Below are 23309 nucleotides of genomic sequence, written 5' to 3'. Positions count from 1 at the left end.
GCAGGCCATTAATGCTTCTCCTGGCTCGGCGCTTGGCAGAATTGCCATTTTTAAGCTGTTGCTTTCCTCCCAACAGGCGTGGGGTGAGTTTTGCCGTTTGGTACCGACCATTTATGGCCAGGGTCTTGGTTGCGGGAGCTGAACGAGGGCAGTTCGTCTTTCAGCCGTGTGAAGTCCTTGGGTTTGGTCAGCTGCGTGCCAGGCGGGGGCCGGGACCCCGCGCTGCCCCGCCGCCCGCCGCAGGAGGAGGCGCGGCGCCCGGCCCGGCCGGCCCCCGGAGCCGCGGCGATGGCGGCGGGGCGCGAGCGGGCGGCAGCGCTCCTGCGGCAGCTGCAGCGGGCCGCGTGAGTGCGGGCGGGCGGGGGCGGCTGAGGAGGCCTCGGCGCGGGAACGGCAGGCGGCCTCCCCCCTGCGGCAGGCCCGGAGCCCGGCGGGGCCGCCCGTGGGGCCGCCGTTTATCTTCCCTTTATCGGCAGGTGCCGAGGCGGGGGCCGGGGCCGGGCGGCTGCCGCGTTTTACAAGTGAAAAGCAGCGATCGCGTCCTCGCTGGGGGTCTACCGGTGCCCCCTGCTCAGCGGTGGCCGCCAGGCTTACACACGGGCACCCCGCGGGCCAGCTGCCGGGACCTACCCGAGTTCTGCCGTCGGTGGGGCCCCCGCTGCCGGCCTTTCCCCCGGGTCCAGGGGAGCGGGCGGGTTCCGCGGCCAGGCCTCTCTGGGGTAGGGCACGATCAACGGGTGCACAGGGGAGACCTACAGCCAAGGACAGATGGCATTTTTCTGGTTTAGTTTTCCCCTTTAACCATGCTTTTTTTTTTTTTTTTTTTGCTTTCTTTTTTCCCCCGTACCTTTTAACTAGATGTCGGTGCCCGAGCCATTGCCACACTTACTCCCAAGGTAAGACTTAATTTGTGTCACCACAATAGTTCTGTAGGAGACCGTAGCCCAGTAGAGCTGTACTTACTGGTGTAACGTGGGCAGAGGGTGCAGGTAACGGGTAAGAAAGAGAGCAGCATAACAGAGAAGGCGAGCTCTGACACTTCGCAACTGTACAATGATCGTGGCTGTTGTTGGAGAGCTTCACTGTTTCCACGTAAGCCAACACTAACGTATCCTGTCCCTCCCTCCCCTTACGGTGAGGCAAGTTGATCAGAAATTTGCTGTGTCTGCTGCTACTGTGGTCATCGCCGAGCCATCTCAACTTTAGATCTGCTTTTGAGGAGAAAAATATGTATCTGTTATGTTAGAAGAGAAACCGGAAGCTATATGGATAAAAAGGAGCTATTCACAGAGGTCTGCTTTGGCTTGAGCAATATAATCTCCCATAGGCTTTTTACACTGTCAGTCCTGAGAATGCAGTTCACTTAGGCCAGGGTTGTAGAGTAAGAGCAGGAGAGCTGTGCTGAGTGAACAAGTCACCCGGGAGGAATTTGTTTGCATTGACTGTAGGGAGGCTATTGGGAATAGCTGTGTGCTGGTCGGTTTCCAGATCCAATAAAAATTAGTATTTGGGGCCATGATTTCAGCAATATATAATTCTGAGTTGCTTGGTTTCACGTGCTTTGCTTAAGACAGTTTTTAAAGAATTACCATTACCATTTTACATACAGAAAAGCTATACATACATTCAGATATTTGTTTTGTCCAACACATAGAGCAAGACAATAGCACGGCAGAGAAATAGAATCTCATTCTACTTGTCTGCTTGATGACCTACTCAGTCAATTCAATCTAAGCCCTTTCTAAATAGAAGTCTTAGTTAAAACCCTCTCAAGTTTTAGGCAGCAATTGAGTCAATGATGTAGCAAGATGGTATCAGTTCAGTTAAGTCTCTAAATAGTGGGAATTGATTTAACAGTGACTGTAGCAGAAAAAAAATGTTCGTTGTGTTTCTTGGCAGCGTTCATGGAAATAATGTAGTTTCTGAACTCAGTAAAATTCTTTCTGAAAGTTAGTTGGCTCAAGAATATAATAGCAGGGCATCTATTATACTATCAGAAAGCAAGAGGGTAAATTGCTGGGGCATGTCCTTAGCCTGTCAGATTGCTGACTGAGAATACAGCAGACTCCAACACCAGGAGAGGTCAAACACGTACAGCCTAGCAAGAGATGGCAATGAAAGAGCTGATAGCAGCTGGCCTGGGCTTGAATGGAAAGTGCATAAAGGATTTTAATACATCTATCTGTTAATGTTGTGGGTCAGTGCTTCAGTGCACCCTAGAGCTCTGTAAGACTCATTATCATGGCTTCATTCATTGGATCTGAATCCAAATCACATATTTTCAATTAATATAGCAGACAGAAGGCATGACTTCAGCAGGAAGAGTAGAATGCTTCATCTGATCTTTTCTTGAAGAAGAATGAACTGTTTGGTTGATGCAGTTTGTTTCACTTTGTGGCAAAATCAGGATATGCATGAAATTGAGAGTTTTGTCGTAATTCACGTAAGAATGACATGGCAGAGAGGATATGACTGAAACACTATCCTTATTTAGTAGAAGAGAGAAGGTATTTATAAAGTTGATAATGACTCATTGATTCTTACTCAAACACTTTATTATTAGCAATGCATATTAGTTTCTTAGTTTTCAAGCAAGCAATTCAGTTTTTCCTGCAAGTTCAGCACTAGGCAGAAGTAAAAAGAAGTGTAAACACCTGTTAGTATTACTCTCACATACAAAAGTAGTTTTCTGTCTGGGTGTCTGGAGGCTGTCTCATGGATTCATCTTAAAAGTTGTTCTGAAGGTTGTGGTGTAGCCCCTACACATTTGTAACACCTCTCAACCTGTATGTAGCAGCCCATATGCTCAGCAGATACTCAGTTGTACTTAGTATGTGTTCTGTTCATTGCAGACTGCAAACAAGCTTCATGCAAACTTTCTGCTAACTTACTCGGTTTTTATAGGAAAGAATTAATTCTTGAACAAAGGATTCATACTTGTTTTGCTGAATTGCAAATGGAGTACTTGGATCTTTAATCTCACAAACAACAAGCGATGAAATGGGCAACTGTTACCCAGCCAAGCCAAGATGACCTGTGCAAATGTATTGGTGATTTTAAAAGAAAAGGAATCTGTCAGCTCTAGTATTGAGGTACAGATTGAAGTCGCTTTTTATTTCCTAATTTTACTGTTTCATTTCCATTCCAGTCCCTGAACGGCCTATCCTGGGAGATACAGACTATGCATTTGAGGTAGATTTAATAATAAAATATATTTGATTTAAAAGTAGTAGTTTTGTGTACTTCCAAATATGGCAATTAACAAATATTTACATTAGTAAATATTTATATTTCACTTTGACAGCTTGAGACTAGATGCCATTTCTCCATTTTTCCTGAGAAAATACTTTAGGTGGTGGTGGTGGTTGTTTGTTTGGGGCTTTTGTTGGGTTTTTTGTTTGGTTTTTGTTGGTTTTCTTTTTGTAGATGGCCATTTCGAACATCCGATATGGACAAGGAGTTACTAAAGAGATTGGCATGGTAAGCTTCCATAGTTAAGCCTCTCACTGGTGAAAAGTTATTTTCCAAAGGGCTGCTGCTGCTATTGATCCATTTTATAAGGGAAAGCTTACATATGGTGTGTCTGAATCTCCACAGCTTTGTAGTGTGTAGTCATATATGCCAGTGTAAAGTGACTGGAAAACACTGTTGGGTAAAGAATAGAATCATGTTATGTCAGTGTTGCTGTGGTATAAGTGACTGCATCAAGTGCAGCTTAGTGGATAGTTAAATTGATCATTGATGAATTGCCAGGATTTCGCAACAGTATTTTTCTCTGACAAGGAATTTAATTGGAAAAATTTTGAATCTCAAGATCACTTTTTTCTCTTAAAAAGCTCAATAAAATGAATCAGACTTTCTATTATATTAGGTGAATATACATTTTGCACTGTTAAAAGTATAGAATTTTTGTTTCAGCAGTCTGAGTACATTGTTCCAGTTTGCCTTTATCATTGTTTTTTTCATTTATAATTTTTTACCTGTCTTGGCTTTTATGGCATTAACAGTTCTCTCTTTTATTTGCAAATTTATAAAGTAAATTAGTAGTCTGATAGTAAATTAAGTTAGGCAGAACATCTGTCTTCAAACAGCATTAGGGTTATTGAATTGCAAGTATGTATAGCTATTGTGACAATTTAGCAAAGGTTAGAATGTAGTATTATTTTTCTTTTTTGCCACCTTATTTTGATTTTTCATCAATAAATAAATATTCAATATTAATTTTTCAGGATTTTAATACATGCTTTGGTAGGCAGGCAGGGGAGACCTAATTTGTGGAAAAGCCTTTTTGTGTCACAGGAATTGTGTAGGAAAAAATATTTCAAAAAAAATACTTTACATTTTGCTGTAATCTTAAGTGGTTCCACATGGTTTTCATTTGTTCAACATCTTTATCATTAGTTTTCTTCTACCATAAGACTTCAGCTATGTAAGTTTGGCAGCTTTATACTTTATGCTGTTTTCAGCATCCTATATGTATGTGGTTAAGCCTCTTTTTCTGTAGCTGATACTGTTTCAAAAATTTTACAATAGCCATCTATTTTTAGGTTGGTTTTTTTATTATTATTAAATGGTTCCGTTGATTTAGATTAGTATTTAAATAGTTGAGTGTATGATTTCATACCAGTTGGTTTTTTTTTAATTTCATTGTTATTTTAGGACCTGCAGAATCTTGGTGCTAGAAAAGTTTGTTTGATGACAGATAAAAACCTCTCCCAACTCCCTCCTGTAAACGCAGTATTGAATTCCTTGGCAAAATATGGTATAAACTTTCAGATGTATGATAATGTCCGGGTGGAGCCAACAGACCAAAGGTACTTCTTCTGACAGTGTGCTTCTCCAAGTAGTGCCTAGGCGTTTACAGCATGCTGTATGGCTGTTAAACACCTCCTTGTGACCTGTGCAATCATCTTAATAGTTAATTTGTCTGTGTACTGTTTTTCTCCATACTAATTGGGAACCTGTTCTTATTTTCCAAGTTTCCTGGATGCCATTCAATTTGCTAAAAAGGGGGAGTTTGATGCCTATGTTGCTGTTGGAGGTGGGTCTGTAATGGACACCTGTAAAGCTGCTAACCTGTATGCATCCAGCCCTACATCAGACTTCTTGGATTATGTCAATGCTCCTATTGGGAAAGGGAAGCCTGTCACTGTGCCCCTCAAGCCACTTATTGCAGGTAAAGCAGGAAGTGTGTGTGTGTGGAGAGCGAGGGCTAGAAGGGGAGTCATTCTACGCTCTGTATGATACTTCTACTGAAATCAATTTACCACGACTGTTTCAACTTCCTTTGGGCTTACCTTTCTGGTTGTATTCAGCAGCAATTTTGCTGTTTACTTCAGTAGTAAAATCACAGGTTTTGTCATTAGTTTCTTGTTTAGCTGGGTTTGACTCCTTTTTACTGAGAAAAGAGATCAAAGTAGCTGTTTCTGTTTGACCTGTTGGCTTCAAATCAGGGATACCTTCAAGATTTCCTGGGTCCTGAAGTTTTGGTGGTGTTACTTTTGTGGTTTTGTTTATTCCTTTTGCAATATTATGTATTACTTACAATTTTTTGTTATTCCCATTCTTCCTTTTAAGTTCCTACAACAGCTGGAACTGGAAGCGAAACCACTGGTGTTGCCATTTTTGACTTCAAAGAACTAAAAGTAAAAACCGGTGAGGTTTGGTGTGGTGTTTTTTATGTCTGTTATTCAAGACTTGCTTTTCCAATGTCTCTGTTATTTCCCTGCCTTGAAAGAAGGGGATACTGCGTATCATTTCAGGTGTCATTTTGTTTGATTCAACTGCTGTGGGCAAATTTGAAGAGCTTAAAGGTTTCCTCCTTGAATTAAATTTATAGCATATTAACATAATGAAATGCCTATGTAATACACTGGATTATAGTTTGAAGTCAAAACAGGAAACTAAAAACTTTCAAGTCCTTAAATGGCAGAAAATGTTAATTGCAAAGGAAATTTCTACTTACATTCAGGGTCAACCAACTGTTCCTTATTTCCTCTGTATTTTTCTTTCTGCTTTTAAGACTTCTGTTTCTTTGCTGTGTAATTGCAACCAAATGTTCCTTTTCCTGACTTTTGAAACCTCAGGCCTAAGACACTGTGCAAGTGAGGGGCACGGTCTTCCTTTGGCCTTTTCATCCCAGGCAAATAAAGATTAAGGCTAAAATGTCATCTTGAGCTTCATAGTTGTTCTGTGGTTTTACTTCTAAACATGTGGATTTTATATGCCAAACAGTCTACAGTACTTGGGACACAAATGGGCATGCTAAGGAGTTCTGACCATAGCTCAGAGTTTTCTAGTCTGTACGTAGTCAGTCAGTCTGTGCCTGTCTCTCTCAAAGCTATGTCTGTGCTCCCTTAACCAAAATACAAAGGCACAGTTATTACAGATGCTGAAGACAGCAATTAGCAATAGCAATTGATTGTAGACACAAACCAGTCTTGCCCTCTGATTGTTCACAGATGATACAAATCTAATAATACTGTTGCAGATGCCATTCAGCACAGACAGTTTGCAAGTATAGGCTGCTCAGGGAGGGTTACAAATGAAGAGAGAACATTGTCTGGTATAATTCACTTCAGGCAAAAGTCTCAAATCATACAACTCTCAGACTTTATCATCAGTAAGACTTACGTTCACAGATACTTCTTACTCTCCCTTCTCTCTCTTTGCTTTTATCTTCATAGTTTCAAATCATTTCCCCTCATTATTGTTATGTTTTGAACATTACACTTGTCCTATTTTGTTGCAAAAACTCTTTAACTCGTTTTCCTCACATATTGCAGGTATTGCTTCAAGAGCCATTAAGCCAACACTGGGCATCATTGATCCTTTACACACACTGTCTATGCCTGAGCGAATAGTTGCCAACAGTGGCTTTGATGTCCTTTGGTGAGTTTTCTGTGTGGGCTGCTACTTGAATTTATTAAATTTTGTATTTTTTACTGTGTTGATTGTAGAAAAAATATATTTTAGGAGCAGAAAAGGATAATGTTTTTTCTGCCTTTCCTGGTCTTGTTAAGGTGGTTTCTGTTACACTTTCCTTTTACTTAATTGCACTACCACCCCTCAGAATATATGGAAACAAATCGCTCATTTGCAGAAATTTTAAAGTTTTTGCAGAGCACTGGAGAAACAGTTTGCTTCCAGGTTGGTTGTCAGGGAAGAGAGTCCAGATGTCCTTTTTTAAGAGGTCATGTAGATGATTAATGACAATTGTGACAGCATTAGCATGTCTCACAGACATGGCAGAGAATAGATTTCTGTTTCAGAGAACAAGGATTTTCTAATAAAAGCAATGATGTGTCAACAAGAATTTGTGAAGGCTTATGGGGTGCTGGCAGGTCTTAGCCCAGTTATGACCATCTTTGGAACCTCTCTCATAATTTGTTTTCCACTTGGCCCAGAATTTTCTCATCTTAAACCTACAGCTTTTAACTGCACAAAATGCATGGAAGTTTCTATTCCGACAGCCAAAGCTTATTTTGCTTCTAGGTGCTGTGTATATTAAAGTAATAGATGTATAATGAAACTGTGTGATTTCTCAAGCTTGGTGAAGTATCCTGAACTGCGGTGTCTGTAATGGAATAGAGGCATTTGTCTATAAGTGAAAATGGTTTGTCTGTAGTTTGTACTCTGAATGTAGCAATGTAGGCAGTGCCCCTTCTTTATGTGGTCAGATTCACAAGTATCTGGGAGGTGAGACTGTTGGCAGTTCCACTTAGCTTAAATATCATACTCCTGATTTTTAAAGGTCAATACCTCTAGAAGAAAGGTAGCTTACAATGTTTCCAGTGCTGAAGCTACTTACGGTTCCTGTACTACAGAAAGGAAATGGACTCATTGCAGATGTACAGTGCTCTTCTGTCAAAAGCATTGCACACCGAGATGCCAGTTCATCCAACGTAACTTTAAGTGTGGTGTGAGCTGATAGATTGTGACTATTTGGATTGCCTTCTGTATGTTTGTTCAGGAATGAAGTGCTCTGGAGGTGCCCATCCAGCATTCTGCCAGTTGTCTACAAGATTGTATTTCTATTTGCAGCAATTGTTAAAACACCAGAAGTACATAAAAAGAACCTGCATTCAGAGGACAGCAGGGCAGTAAAATGGAGCTCTCCCACTTAAATTATTTGGATTTTAATCTTTCTTTTAGCCATGCTCTGGAATCATACACAGCTCTTCCTTACAACATGCGCAGTCCCTGCCCTTCAAATCCAATCAACCGACCAGCTTACCAAGGCAGCAACCCCATCAGTGATGTCTGGGCTCTTCATGCTCTGCGCATTGTGGCTAAATATTTGAAAAGGTAATACCTTTAACAGCCACCTGCCTTGCAGTATGTTCAGTCTTCAGTGCCCAAAAAGGGATGCTTAGAAGAACTTGAATTTTAAGCTAAGCAAGTGACTACATTAAACCTTCATTTTCGACCCTTCTTTAGGATTTATATAATTAAAGCAAAATTTTTTCAAATAAAACTGAAAGTAAAACTAGGGTTACTAGGTTGTCTTGAGGAGGTAGGTTTTTAATACTTCTGTGAATATTATATAAGTCTTCAGTTAAAGGTACTTCAAGCTGCTCAGTTAATATGGGAGTAGCATTCACATATTTTTTTCAAGAATCCCCTTTCTATGACACAGTATAAGGGGAATATGTAACAAAATTGACAAAATACTGTGGGTATAATTTCTGTGACCTTCAGTGTAAGTTAAGATCCTTACACATCCATCAAGAGGGTAACCACATGCACTTACGAATGTGCAAAAGTATGCATTTACTGAAAACTAGTTCATATTTAGAAGACCTTCGATTTAGATTAAGTTTTGACTTAACTAGGAGTTAGTTTTGATCCCTGCCAATAAAGTTGTAGCCTGTGTATAGCTGTTGTATACCATGTTCACTTCTAGTAAAAATCAGTGTGGGGTTTTTTTGTAAAAAAAATCGTTATAGTACCTAGCTAGTCAAAGTAGTTGTTTATTGTTCCTGTGGAATCTATTCATGGGACTTGTTCTCTGTGTTGTCAATACTACACAAGCAGTCTGATGCATAGAAAGGCAAGGAACCCTGTTCTCTTCCTGCACAGGTGGTGGGGTCCAGACCACCACCTAACAAGATGGTGAGAAAGCTTGAGTGATCTTGGAGCCATACATAGGATTGCCAAAGTTCCTAAGCAGAATTGTTCAAACCACCACTGAGGTGAATACAGCTAAATTCACTCTTTGTACTCAGTTTTTTGAAAATTGAAAGGAAACTTGCCCTTCACTGGACCAGTTTGATCTACTTACCGATCCAGAAGCAGGATTGTTCTCTGATTGAAGTGTGACTTGATCCTATTCCCAGCATTTTTATCTCAGCTTATCATAGAGGTTTTGGTTATATTTGTCCATAAAGAAGCCCTCTCTCCCTTCTCTATCCTGAATTACCAATGTTTGTGAATTCACTGGTACCATTTTCTCCGTGGTGCACAGAGCCATCAGAAATCCCGAAGACCATGAAGCAAGAGCCAAGATGCACCTAGCAAGTGCTTTTGCTGGTATTGGCTTTGGCAATGCTGGTGTTCATCTCTGGTGAGTACAGAAACTTATTAACTCAATCTGAGGTCAGCTTCTAGATACTGTTTGTTTCAGATTGTCAAAGATGTCTCTGCCTTTGTTGCTGCATATATAGTAAGACATCATAGCCTGGCCTGTGATGCAGGGGGAGCCATATGTTGTGAGAAATTGATGGACTCTTGGCATTTATGTGTATGAGGATTGTGTGTTGTGACTTGTGATACTCAAATCCAAACATGTAAAAATTACAAAACATGGTTGTCTTTACCTTCCTTGATAGTAAAAATCAGTCAGGAAAAAAATACCCCAATAACAATGGCATTTAAAACGTTGGATTTCTTGCCAGCTGTTGTGCAGTGAGACAGCAGTAAGGTAATCTTCTGCCATTCCTGAAGTGATGCAGTGATCTGTAAGTTTGTCTGTGGGGTAGGCGTTCAGCAGGCTGAAATAAGCTGTGATTAATATTGCAAGGTAATATGGTTTCATGTGGGTGAAAATCTCAGAGAAGCAAAGCCTAAGCCTGAATTATGTGGAGAAGTTCTTAGCAGCCATTCTTTTCAGAGACATTCCTTTTCCTTTGTTTGAGAAAATCCACTCTTTAATTATACATTAAAATTAATGTTTATTTTTCTCAAGATGTGTGATCAGGTTGGGATGCAGATTAGGTGCAGAGGGATGAGGACTGTCTGTACCTAATGTCCGTATCATACCTGTACCTAAATACCTTCTGAGTATCTGTATCTAAGAGTACAGTATACAGTAAGCATACAGAAGACTGACCACACAAGGGACTGAACACAAATTTTCCAAATACCGGGATTGCTGCCCTAACCACTTTCTCTCTACGTTCTGTTCCAGCCATGGAATGTCTTACCCTATTTCTGGTTTGGTGAAAACCTATAAACCAAAGGATTATAATGTGGATCACTCCTTAGTGGTAAAATTTGGTTTATCTTTGTTTTGTATTATGCATTTCAGTTCTCTGTTATTTCACATTAATGAGTATTGAAGTTGAAGTACCTGTCCTGTTGATGTGATTTTATTCTTTTTTTCTTCTTTTTTTCCCCAGCCACATGGCCTTTCTGTGGTGCTGACATCCCCAGCAGTGTTTGCTTTCACGGCACAGATACATCCTGAGCGGCACTTGGAAGCTGCAGAGATACTAGGTAGAAATCTCTATGGATACAACTTACTCATACAAATGGAATTCTTTCCAAATTGTCTTTGGGAGGAAAAAAAGAAGTGTGCGCAAGCAATCGTAGTTGGTTGTTGCAAGGGTTTTAAGTTTAAAAGAACAAGATTCTGGAGTCTGAGTTACACATAATGCAAACTTAGGTAGAATAATGCTAAATTTTGATATTGGATGACATGGTTAGAGAAGCAAGCTGGAGAAGCCGCATTCTTGGCTAGAAAACTGGACAGCTGAAATTAGCTGTAGGTCTGTTATGAATCAGGAGAAAGTAGCTGTGATTGGCATCTCTCTTGGTGCTGTATGGAAAGTAGTTATTTTAGATACCATAAAACAAACAAGTACTCAGGTGCGTCTGCTAGCTAAAAGGAAGCATTTTGCCTAACAAATTCCCTGCTGTGGCAATGAATTAGGATAGAGTGATGTTCTGAATCACTCCTGCTCTTTTTCTGTGACACACAGCTGTGGGTTTTGGTCTTTCTAATGTAGGCCTAAGCTTGTTTGTAGATGTTGGAATTTCTCAGTGGCTGATGTCAAGGGAAAGCACGGAGCAGCTATTCTGTGGATACATCTGTGATGGCTGGGAAGTGGGTTAAGGAACAAAGTGGCCTTTTTTGCTGCTTAGTAGAATGGAAGTAAATGCTCAAGCTGACAGCTCATTTAAAGGTTACCTTTTCATACAGTGCTTTATCTGTGCAACCCATCACTGGAAGGTATCCTAGAGAAAGGTTACCTCTTCACTGCACCCCCAGCATGACTGTGTAATAAACTAGCTTTCAGTCATGTAAACTTGGAGCTGTTAGCAATCTAGCTGTGACAGCATGGCTCTGCAGTGGTCTAATTTATTTATATCTAAGGGCAGGTTTTTTCTCTGCTCTAGACTGTTGTAGCTAAACTGCTGCTAATACCCATGCTCGCTAATGAGCAATCACAGTCACATGCACAGCAGTGTAGAGAGTAGACAGAAAGTGGTTAGGGCAACTCCCTTGGTATTTGGAAGATCTGTGTTCAGTCCCTTGTATGGTCAGCCTTCTGTATCCAAGTCAAAGCAATCCAGTCACATGTGTGTCTTCCTTGTGTAAGTAATTGAAAGCATTGTGGGTTTCAAGAAGGCATGGGACTGTTATATAAACAATTAAAATATCACAATGTTTTAAAGACAATGTAAAATAACATGGTCAGAACTACACTGGGGGAAAATTCCGTTTATTTTATAAATGTTGGCTATGAGGTTGTTCAGCCTTCCTCTGAAGTATGCAGTCCTGCCTGTGGTCGGAAGCAGAACACAAACCTAGTTAGAATCGTATACTAAGCAATAAAATGTCTGTGTTCCTACAGCAATAACCTGCAACTCAAAGTAGACTTAAAAAAATGTTTCTGGATAAATGGCCAACACAGCATATCAGAATTTGAACTCTGGCTCCTTGATTTTAAAACAAGTGGTTGAAAAGCAGTTCCTTTAGGTTTTGTGGTATGAACTGCTGCCATACACTCTGTCTTTAAAAGTTCAGGTAATTTTCTCAGTAGAAATTTTAGCTACATTATTGTCTGCCTTGTTGTAAAGGGACTCTGCTGAAAACATGTCACATGGAATTGAATTTTTTAATTCCCATCTGGGGTGTTTACTTCTGATTCCAATCCAGAATCCAACTGACTACAGTAGCTAATTCAAATCTGTCATGTTGCCAAATGCAATGACTAAGAAGGTATTCTGTGACGTGAAGCAGATTACTAAATAGTTCTGTTGTGTGTATGTACAGCCGTGAATTTGGGTACAGCCAGAAAAATCTTAATACCTCCCTGGGTAGATTCTTAAACAGTTGAAATAGGTATGCATGTAGGCAGAAATTTTCTAAGTACAATAAAAGACTGATGGACTGATGTATACTAGGTTGAGCCAGAAGAAAGTACTGGAACTACAGCAATATTTTAAAACTGTCCTTAGCATTTCACTGTCCTTTTTTTCCCCTCCTCCCTTTCCCTTCTACTTTACTATCTGAAGATACTGGATTTATGTTACACCTCTGCAGCAAAACTTGGGATAAACTCAGACTGCGTGGCATAGTCCCAGTAGCGTAAGACTTTGTACAAGACTTTGTCATACCTTATTTATCAATTTCTCCCAGACATTATCTACTAACAGGACTGCCAGTCTTACTACCCAAGTATCTGAACTCCTCAAATTATTTTCTCTGTCTCCTGTTCACTTAAGCCTCTCTGAATGTTACACTGAACTGCATGAGGATCACAGAAAATATTTTTCCTGTAGCTATGTTGTGCTCTTACTCATTTCTCAGTATGGCACTTGGACCTAGCATAGTTCTGGTGTAACATCATTGAAGTTACATGGAAAACAGCTTACTTTGAAAAGAGATGATAAGGAGGAACCTGTGTCTTCTATCTGGACATGTTTTTATTGTTACTTCTAAGTAAGTCCTGACCATTCACTGAAGCAGGGGAAATATTGGTAATCTTTCATTTTATAATGATGCTTTCATTACTGTTCAGTAGATGTTTCAAAGATACCAGTTCCTCCACAAGTCAGAACATATTCAAATAGAATTAAGTTTAGGATTTATTTATCCCCTTGAACACTGCCCTGCCATCTCCTGTCGTTCTCAGCCTGTGTGCTCTAGTAGTCTCTTTCAATGTGTAATTGAACAGAATAGTCAGTGGTTTCCATGTCCTCTAGATGTCAGCAAACTCAAGGCCTTAAAATAAAGTTAGCATTTGGCTCACTGTCCATAAAAATAAATACCATTGGTGTTCACGCATTAGGTTCTTTCCTCCCAGCAGTTAGTCAGACTGAAAAGTGCTTCTCCCTGTAAGCACAGGGGGAAAGGAAGTTAATTTCATGTGGCAGTTAGTCTTTCTGGCAGCAGTTACCTGCTTCTCCTGATCTTGTTTTACTTCACCTTTTACAGACTATTCCAACTGTAAAATGAAGACTGATTCCTCTTTTTACTTCATGTTGCTTTTAGGGCAGTGACTGTTATGTATGGTTATGTATTCAGCTGATATTATGATTAAATTAAGTCCAGAACAGGCTTCCTCTGCTCTCTCCACCCTACAGTCAAGGCATTATGTCTTATTTTAGGAGCTGACATCCGCACTGCCAGAATCAAAGATGCGGGGTTTATTTTGGCAGACACACTCCGGAAATTCCTATTTGATCTGAATGTTGATGATGGCTTAGCTGCAATTGGTTATTCTAAAGCAGACATCCCTGCATTAGTCAAAGGCACTCTGCCTCAGGTAAGATAGAAAGCAAACCAGGGGTTTTTGTCAAATAAAATAGAACAGATTTTTGAAAAAAGAGAAGTGTTTCTTTTCAAGCAAGTATTTTTTCTAGCCCTACATGAAAACAATTAAAATGGATAAAATTATGGCTATTCAACTGTATTTTGTTTCTCTGCACGGTTTAGGTTTTTCTTTTCAGTGAGATGGAGTGTATGCTGCAGTCTGTTCTTCACATGGATTCAAAAAGAATGGCTAGGTGTTTGGGTTTGGGTTTTTTAAATGTCACATTTTTAAAAAAGAGGATGTTTCTCACAGGCCTTTGATCTTTGTTGAAGACACTGACTGCTTTTTCATAACTGTCTCTGTTAATTCTATATGCAGAATGGATTATAGGTGAAGCCGTAGTGCCAAGTGCTATCTGGTAGGAATGATTGAGCTCACTTTGCATTAAACTTTTCCATATTGAGAAGCTGCACTTTTCTTCCCAGATGGCTTTTTTGTTCCATTGACTCCCATCAGAATTTGAAATAAGGTCCCCTGGGATGATACAGATTAAACTTATAATACTCTTTATTGTTTCAGTGCTCACAAAGACACTGCAAAAAGCAACACACCACTCTAAAAGCAAAATCCAGTGTCTTCCTTCTAAAAAGACAGTTTGATTCATATGCTGTGGACTGCTCTGACTCCTTAGTATTTATTTCCACTGAGTAGCAAGGGAAATATACTACGGAGAAAATGAAAATTTTGTAGGCTGAAAGGTTATTTGCTTTTTACAACAGTACCTCTTACCATGTCTAGCTTTCCTCATTCATAAATCTCAGAGCAACTTACAACAGAAAGTAAATATTAATATTGCTGTTTTATACCTGAGAAGATGACACAAAGGCACAACTTTAGGATCACTCACAACAGAGCAGTGGCGAAGCCAGAAATAAAACAAAGATCTCTGAGTGCCCATCAAATAGGTTATGGATGTAAATTGTAACAGGGCACTTTGGAGGGTTGTGTTAGTAAATATGTTCCTTTAAAACAATTGGGTTTGGGCCATCACAAACACAACATATCATTGAAGGCATGTTTTGCATAGTTGCCGGATGGGGAAGGTTCTTCACCCAAAGATACCGAGGCGGGGTTTTGTTTTTTAGTTTAGCTCAAATTGACTTTTAATTTGTTTAGTGTTGTCTCATAGCATTGATGATTAATTGCATTGTGTAAAATGAGGTGACCTAATATTTTCTCAAACCTTATTTTTGTATGTGAGATGTAACATGATGAAAATGTATTAGTCTTCCTTAATAGTCCATTATTAGCCACAGAGGTAGTCCATACAGTTTAATCTTTGGTATATTTTTTCTTTTCGTCTTGCAGTAGGCTTTCTTTGGAATACAGCACTGACCCATTCATGTTGGCAACGCAGTGTGGTGCAGTGGTGATAGCACTAATAAGCATGTAGAGTGTATCCACACTGTGAAGTCCAGGCTGCAGGAAAACAAAACTAATCTACTCTAACTGACAGGATGTGGGGTAGGAACTCCGTTAGGACAAACATCTATGCTTGAATTTAAAACAGAATTTTATTCGCCTTTCTAAATGAGTGTACTGAAATTGATCCTATTTACAGACAGTAGTGAGTCTAGCAAAGAAAATGCTGTTCCAGGGTCTAAGGTGGCTGGGCCTGTGATGATGTTTGAGGGGAGATAGGGAGGACTGAAAATAAGAGATAGCGGAAGGGCTGTTCTCTAGCCCAGCCACCCCCTGCAGACATCCCAGAGATGGCTACAATGAGGCTGAACCACTGATGAGCCCATTGCTGCTCATTTTTGGCAGAAGACGAGAATGCACTGAGTCAGACTGAGGGAGCCAGGGCTTTGCTGTCTGGGCACCAGCAAATATCAGCAGGCTTGTGCAGAGGGAGTGCTGGTGCCTCTGTCAAGGCATACAGGAGGAGCATCCAGGTGCAGCCTTCTGTCAATACAGCTGGGAAATGCTACAGTCTGTCAGGGTGATCATCTGTCAGTCTGTGTGACTTTACAGGTGACTCTGTCTACTTCTGTGCACAGGGCTGCAAAAGTCTAATTTGGTCCAGAGCGGCCTGATATAAGCCTGATGAATTTGTTGAGTACTTGAGCACTGAGTTGTTATGTTTGCATTTTGTGAATCTGAAAAAAACAACATATTTTTGCTGTAGTACTGTTTGAATTTTCCATTTGGTTTCAAAACTGCATAGAAAAATCTTAGCCTTTTCTTTAGCTGGATCTGTGTGCGTAGCAGCGCTGGTCAGGGATGGGGAAGGAGGTGTCATTGGGTTGCTACTGCTGCACCAGCAAAGTTTCTCATGTAGGTAAAGTTATGCACACTAAGCAGCACTTTTCAGACTCATCACAAGCCATGCTACCCATGCTGATCATGATTATGAACTGTGACTATCTCACAGCTGACTTCCTCACCCTGACTTCCTCAACCTGCTAGACCAATATTTCACGTGTTAAGTTCACAGTGTGGTGGCCTCTCTTGCTGTGTAACCACATCCAGCCCATCCACAAATCGCAGCCCCTTGGGCTGAGAGGGAAGTGGAGTGGCTGCAGCATTGCACTGCAGTGTTGTGCTGGGCAGCAGTGTGTGCTCTGCTCAGGAGGGCATCTGAGCTGAGCCTCCCACAGAGGCAGGGGGCTGGAGGAGCCCCTTCCCCAGCACCTCACTCAGTGTGTGAGGCAAGGCCGCTAACAACTGACATCTGCTGGGAAAAAGGTGGTGGGGGAAATTTAGAGCTTTTACTGGGACAGCTTCTTCCACAAAGGAGATGTTGAAACAGGTTGTAGCCACGTTCATCTAAATATGTGTTCCTGTTGTAGGCCTCACCTCTGTCTTTGCAGGTGTTTGTAACTTTCTCTAATCTTTCAATAAATGTTTAAGTCATTGATTGTTGAAAGTGTAAAAGTACTAATCATAACCAGTATGAATGAGTACATTAACTTTAGGCCCTTTCAGCTGAGTTTTTCTGCAGTAACTGAATACCTACACTAATACAGCTCCTCATCCTCAGTAACACGGGGCATTTCTGAATTGCCATCCCTGCCTTTGTGGTTATTTTGTCAAACAGAGCAGTGAAGCATATACCCAAGTTTTGTTTCAGCCAGTGGAACTTCAGCACACAAAAATTCTGTTGAATCACCATCAAAATGAAGACCAACCACAACTAAGTTGTATTCCGATTCCAGTGTGTTTGTAAGCAGTTTCACTACCATACCTTGCTGTGTTTCTTTTTTGGAGTTTGAGTTGCAAGCACTGCTTATTATCTCCATCTACAGCAGTTCCTGGACTTTGAGAGATGTTGGATTTTGAAAATCTCAGTCCCTAAAAACTGAACTAGTTCCAATGCTGGCAAATGGGTTTTAAAATGGACTGTATTCCCAGGATAATATCCTCCAGTGTACTGACATCTGTGACTGACAAGACCCGTGTTTGAAGTATTTGACTTTGCAACTGAACTACGTTCTAATTTTGCTTCTCTGTGTTTAATTATAGGCAATTTAAACTAATGTATTCTTGAAAGTACTGTACAGTTGATGATGCTTCAAACCTTAATTACTCCATTACTTATTTGCAAAACCTTGTTATTCTTTGTGAAGGATGTTAGTACAAAGGCACATAGTTCAGCTACTGTTTGATTAATTATATTGACAACCTTCTGTAATCCTTTTTTTTTTTTTTTTTTTTTTTTTTTTTAATGTTGCAGGAGAGAGTGACTAAACTATCACCACGGCCCCAAACAGAAGAAGACTTATCTGCCCTCTTTGAGGCTTCCATGAAGCTTTATTAGCTCAAACATTTTGTTCTGAAAAGTGTGCTCTATTCTGACACAAAGGTAATTTCTTATAGATACAGGGCTGAATTTGTTTAGAGAATGAAAGAACTTGGGTACCTTTGACTTCTGTTCCATTGTACACTGCCAAAAGGTCAAGTAATTAATCTTCAACTAAATAGTGCTTTGAAATGAAGGCTTGACTGTGGATTTTTCTTGCTTGGTAGTCAGCAGTATTAAATTGCTTAAAAGTTTCAGGAGATTTCTTGCTTTAGTGAAGGCTTTCTTGTGCTTTAGAGGTGGTCAAAGGTGGAAAAATGTTTTAAAGGATATTCCAAACCATTTTTCAAATTATGTTTTTTATTTAAATTGTCCATGATTTTGTTTTAAAAAGTTATGTTATTTAAAAAATAATTGAGGTAATTTTTAATTAGGGAGGGGGAGTCCCCTGGAGACAATGACACCTTAATGTATTCTGTTCCACTTTATCATCTTTTTACCATATAGCTTTGCTAAGAAGGCAGTTGAACTGGGGTACTTTTTTGTTGTTAGGTTAAGAAAAAACCTACACACTTCATACATGTTTGGAAAAGGCTTTCTGAAAGTTTGATTTGGGTTAAAATTTTGACATTTATCATCCAAGACTTATCTTTCCTCTTTAAGACCTATATGAAGCATTCATAGGAAGAGCAAAACCAGAGTAAAGCATGGTCACATGCTCAATGGAACCACGTAACAGCAAGACATCATGCATCATGGTCATTTTGTCTCTGTAGAGGCAACGGCTCCCTTTTCCTGCTGCATTCTGCTGGAAGGAAGCTGCCATCAGCTGTGTCTTGCTTCTCTGTGAAGCAATCGCTTCTGCTGAGCTCCTGCAGGTGCTGTCACTCAGAATGCAGCCACCAGCTTAAGGAAGTGGCAGTGTGCTGTGGTTCAGTATTAAAAAGTGGTGGTGTAGCATATGGCTGCACAGTGCCCCACTGGGAGCTCTGGTTAAATGTGGGAATGAGTGTGCATGTTCAGAGCAGTTAACCAGCTCGTTAACTCAGTTGACAAAGGGAAGTGGGAAAGGGAGAAATGAAACGAAAATTTTAATACTATTTTTCTTTTTTTAAAAAGTGGTCATGGTTGTGTGTACAGCTCATTTAAATCATGTTGGACCCTTTCAGCATCTGATTCCTGCAGCTACCTCAGCACAGTCAAATGTGAGAACCACCCCATAACCTCTGGTGTGCTTATTTCTTTCTGCTTGGGAGGGAGCATTTTTCAATCACCCTGCTGAAGTAGAAGGCTCAAACTTACACCTTTGTGTTCTTGTGTTTGTCTAATAAAGCTAGTGCTGTCCTAGAATCTGAGGACAGATGTGTACTGGATATTGACACTGGATCTGGTTTAATGCCCTTAAAATAGGTGGATGGGTAGTGGTTGAAGACTGGAGATTTTGTTTTTAACCACAGAATGCGTTTAGTGGCCGTAGGAACTGCACTGTCAGTATGCCTCAGCCTGTGCTAGGATACACTTTTGATTTCTACGTCCTTCTAAATTTTCTCTGCTGAAGAAGAACCTCTGTTACAAAGGCTGATGTAATAGCAAGGAGTGAGGGATTCACTTTGTTGTATTGTGCAAAGGTGCCATGTTCGGAAAAAAACTTTTGTCAAACCCTTTTGTATAATCTTTTGGCCTGTTTCATCTTTCCACTCCTGCCTTTTTCCAGACTGTGGTTGCAGTACAGAGTCCTGAAGAGAGAATCTTTTTTCCAGGAGCCTAATTCATGGCAGCCATGCTGTCTGGGGAGAATATGCTTTCTGGGGAACTCAACAGCATGTGGGTTTCACCACTGCAGCAGAGCACTTTGTTGAGCTAGTTAGAAAGGTAGGGTATTTCCTTCCAGCATACCTTTTATTTGCCATTTATGGCAGTTATTAGAGCCTGCATTTTCGACTGACAGAACCTTGCACTTAACTTCCTATACCAGGTAAGCCGAGTGCTTGCTAGATTTTAAATTAAGCCTCACACCTCCCTCTGATACAGTAGGGTTTATCTGTATTTTATAGATGAGACAAAGGGTTTGATATAATACCTAACCCAGCATAAGCAGATGGTGCTGTAAGAAGGGCCGTTTCTGTTTTCCACACCCTTTTGGCAGCATCAGGATCTTTGACTGGCTTAAACTGGTTATGAAATCTCACTCACAGACGTCAGCTACACAAGTGTTCTCCCACCACCAATTATTAGTTACTAGTGGAAATTAGTTCTGAGGAAAAATCAAGGGAGCTCAAGTCGCCCCACAGTGCTGTCTTTCAAATGGTGATGGTGTGACAGGGAGTCACACCCTGGCTCCTGTGCAATGGTAGTTTTATTCACGACTGAAGAGTTACTGGGGTTTTTCATGTATTATCTTACTAAATTCCTCTGTACTGAGACAACCTAGTTGATCAAATATATCTGTATCTCTGAACATGCCTATTTTGTGCACATGAGCCTGGCATTTGTATGGGGAGATAGGGTGATGCTAATTGTGAGTGCCCACATGGGTGAAGTCTGGGTGGCTTGTTTTTGTGGCTCCTATTACTGCTTTGTTACTCAAGCCCTCTGTGATGGATCTGTTATTACCTTTAGATGATACTGAAATGCAAATAACAAATAATATTGTACTTGCTATAAACACAAGCTTGTTTGAAAGTGTTTGAGAACAGTATTTAACTCTGTCATGCTAACTTCAATCCTATAGAGTAACTGTGAACCAAAACCTTTCAGAGAAATTAGGCTTTCACTAGCTTCACGGACCGTAATGATTTCTCCTGCAAAGTCATTTGCCTGGTGAGCTTGGTGCTGTGCAGACAAAACCATTGTGTCATGGATGACAACAGAGAGCAATGGCAGAGATGTTTCAGAAATAAAAGCATCCAAACTGCTGCACAGTACTTCTGTGAACATTTAAGACTGTTTCTGCACACCTCACTGTGTAATCAGTACGTAGCTGTAAGCATTATTACATATCTCATGACACTATCAATACTATCAATGTTGCAATTGTTAGCAGTGGGGCTTGTTTGAGTCTTCCTTGTGAAGTCAGAGACTTACTTTCTGCCTTAAACAGCTGTAACTATAAAAGGATTTGTCAGTTTTGTCAGAAGAACAAGTGCCCAGTTTATCTAGACCATGGTTTTTGAATAGGTTTTAAGTACGCATAAATGACAGCTATTCAGTCATGACAAAAGAACGGTTTGAAGAGGCTTTAGGGACTTCTATTAGAGTAAGAGTTACCACATTCATGACTCTTGCTGTGGACATTGACCTGCTACTTCTCTCCCCTAGTCCTGTATTCTCTGAGTTCTGTGGCAGCAAACACAAACCGAACCCTGGCCCATCTGGTTACCCACTCAATCCATCTGCAGTAATAAGGTTAGCTTTGGGGAGCAACTATGAACAAGTGCATATCTAGTGCTGGTGAAAATAGTTTACCGGCAGGTATAGTTTTACCTGGAGTACAAAATGGAGAGCCCACTCCCCTCACAAGGTAATGAGAGCTTGCAGGGTTGCTGCTTGGCATCAGTAGAAATGAAGGAAACTGGTACAATAGTTTGTCTGGCCTTGCCTCTTCCTATTCCAGTGCTGATTTTCTCAGCAGTTAAAGCAAAAAGAGAATGAAGCAAAAAATATGTAACCAATGTGTCTAAATCTGTAAAAACTCTCACCATCATCCTGTGTGAATAAATTTGGAAGAAGGCACAGGTAGGTTAGTGTGTGTGCTCATTCCTCATTGCACCGTCTTCAAGGCAATGTGCCAAGGCTCTTATCTTCTGTCTTGTGGTTGGCTTTCCATCCCCTTGAGACCTGAAAAATGCATGAGAAAGACTGATGATTAAGAGGCACAGCCCAGCTATGTCTAGGCACTTTCCATAACCCCCGAGTAAATCTGCTTAAGCATCACAGTGCTCCAGGACATGTGCTGTATGCCTTGGGTTCAGCAGCTCCAACCTAATAAATCCATCACTGCATTAAGCATGTCTGTGCTGAAGGGACAAGGGCAACCTGATGCAATGCAGCAGGAGGCCTGAAGGTGGTCTTCATTTCTCCTCAGGCTATCCCTGTGTGCTTCCTAAATAAAAAGGAACTTAATTTGAATTCAAACACTAGCTAGTAAATCCAGAAAGTGATGCAATTTTCCTGATCTCTCTAGTGGCTGTAGCTCATGCGGTGGTACACAGACTGCTTGTCTGCTGCAGTGTCAGCCCTGGGCAGTGAGAAGAGGGTCTTCCACACCTATCCACCCCTGCTAATCTTGCCTTGAAACTTGGTTCCATCTTTGACTTGTCACCAGGCCGTCTGCAGAGGAGGTTCCTCTTCAAGCAGTGGTGTGGCCAGCCTGTCGGGACTGAATTTGCAGAGGTCTTGGCTGTCTTTGCACATGCGTGGGTTTTTTTCTGCAGGCAGGCAGTTACCTTTGTACTTACCTGCGGTGTACATATGAGAACTCATGCAGGCTCAGTGTGTTACAAAATGTTTAGCATGTGGTTTTTTATGTGTGGTTGTCCATGAGAATAAGCATGTTGTTGCTTTGTGTTTCTCAGTGAAACAGAGACACAGAAACCCCCAAAACCTGGGCTATCATTAGGAAGGCTGCAGTTCCCTTACATGCAACATTTCTGAATATAGTTTTTTATTTTGCCAGTTCTAGGATCTCATTAAATAACCCACTAAAATGCCATTCATTTTCTTTTTTCCCCATTGTACTGAAACAGCTGCCACGAGTGAGTCGCTAGAAAACCGTGTACAGCCAAATAATAACAATAAGAGGAAGAACCATTTGACACAGCTCAATGGAATGCTAATCAGGGTCTTAACTACTTTCCGAGTAACAGGAGAGGGGATGAAAAAAATACTTTCTCTTGGGTTTCTTTTGAAAAATTACATGTTCTCAGTTTTCAGATAACACTAAATACACCAACTGGCAGCAGATGTTTCCCTTATTTCTCTGAACACGGAAATTAAATGGGAAAAGTTAATGCACATCCATGAGGTGGCACAGTTAAGTGAAAACAGAGGAAGTGTGACATGTCCTTTGGAGAGCTGCATTAATTCACATCACACGATAGAGCCACAGAGCTTGGTTCTGCAGCCATGTATGCTGGCAGTACACATGCCACCAAAGTCAACTGAGGAGCTACAGGACGATGGCTGTGCCCACCGTGTAGTCTGAGCTCTCATTACACGTTTAATTTAATCTAATACTACTGTATCATGAAATATGTATATCACAGCACCAACACTGGTTTAGTGACATGGAACTTTTCCTCTGCGTTCCCTGACTTGCAGTGACTTTGACCTACTTTAACAATGCACTTGTGCTTTTCCTGGGGTACGCTATTTGGTGGTGTGACCATACAGCCTTAGATTGGCAACTTGACATTGAAATGCTGATTCACACCTGCAGTCAAATGGGTAACACATGTTAAAGACTGACTGTCAACAGCTCCAACACGTTATCACTTCATTCTGTGGCATTGTCCCTTGCCTTTATG

At 40.7% G+C, this 23309-nt stretch overlaps 1 protein-coding gene across 3 annotated transcripts; it reads left to right on the top strand.

The window, feature by feature from the left end:
- Nucleotides 1-20708, top strand: ADHFE1 (alcohol dehydrogenase iron containing 1). 3 transcript variants are annotated; one of them, XM_037380570.1, is made up of 14 exons: nucleotides 1-83; nucleotides 859-896; nucleotides 3149-3192; nucleotides 3427-3480; nucleotides 4660-4814; nucleotides 4980-5176; nucleotides 5578-5655; nucleotides 6786-6891; nucleotides 8155-8307; nucleotides 9467-9565; nucleotides 10409-10487; nucleotides 10620-10716; nucleotides 13837-13994; nucleotides 17719-20708. In XM_037380570.1, exons 4-14 carry the CDS (start codon nucleotides 3427-3429, stop codon nucleotides 17800-17802), a joined length of 1260 nt encoding a protein of 419 aa, XP_037236467.1. In that variant the 5' UTR covers nucleotides 1-83; nucleotides 859-896; nucleotides 3149-3192; the 3' UTR covers nucleotides 17803-20708. The 3 variants fall into 3 exon arrangements, with proteins under 3 accessions (XP_037236467.1, XP_037236466.1, XP_037236468.1); XM_037380569.1 differs by lacking the exon at nucleotides 1-83 and adding an exon at nucleotides 289-344; XM_037380571.1 differs by lacking the exons at nucleotides 1-83; nucleotides 13837-13994 and adding an exon at nucleotides 289-344.
- The last annotated feature ends 2601 nt before the right edge of the window (nucleotides 20709-23309 follow it).

The sequence above is a fragment of the Falco rusticolus genome, chromosome 3 (assembly GCF_015220075.1).
Source record: "Falco rusticolus isolate bFalRus1 chromosome 3, bFalRus1.pri, whole genome shotgun sequence".
Classification (NCBI taxonomy): Eukaryota; Metazoa; Chordata; class Aves; order Falconiformes; family Falconidae; genus Falco; species Falco rusticolus.
The sequence above is the reverse complement of the archived record's forward strand: the minus strand, read 5'-3'. Positions and strand labels throughout refer to the sequence as shown.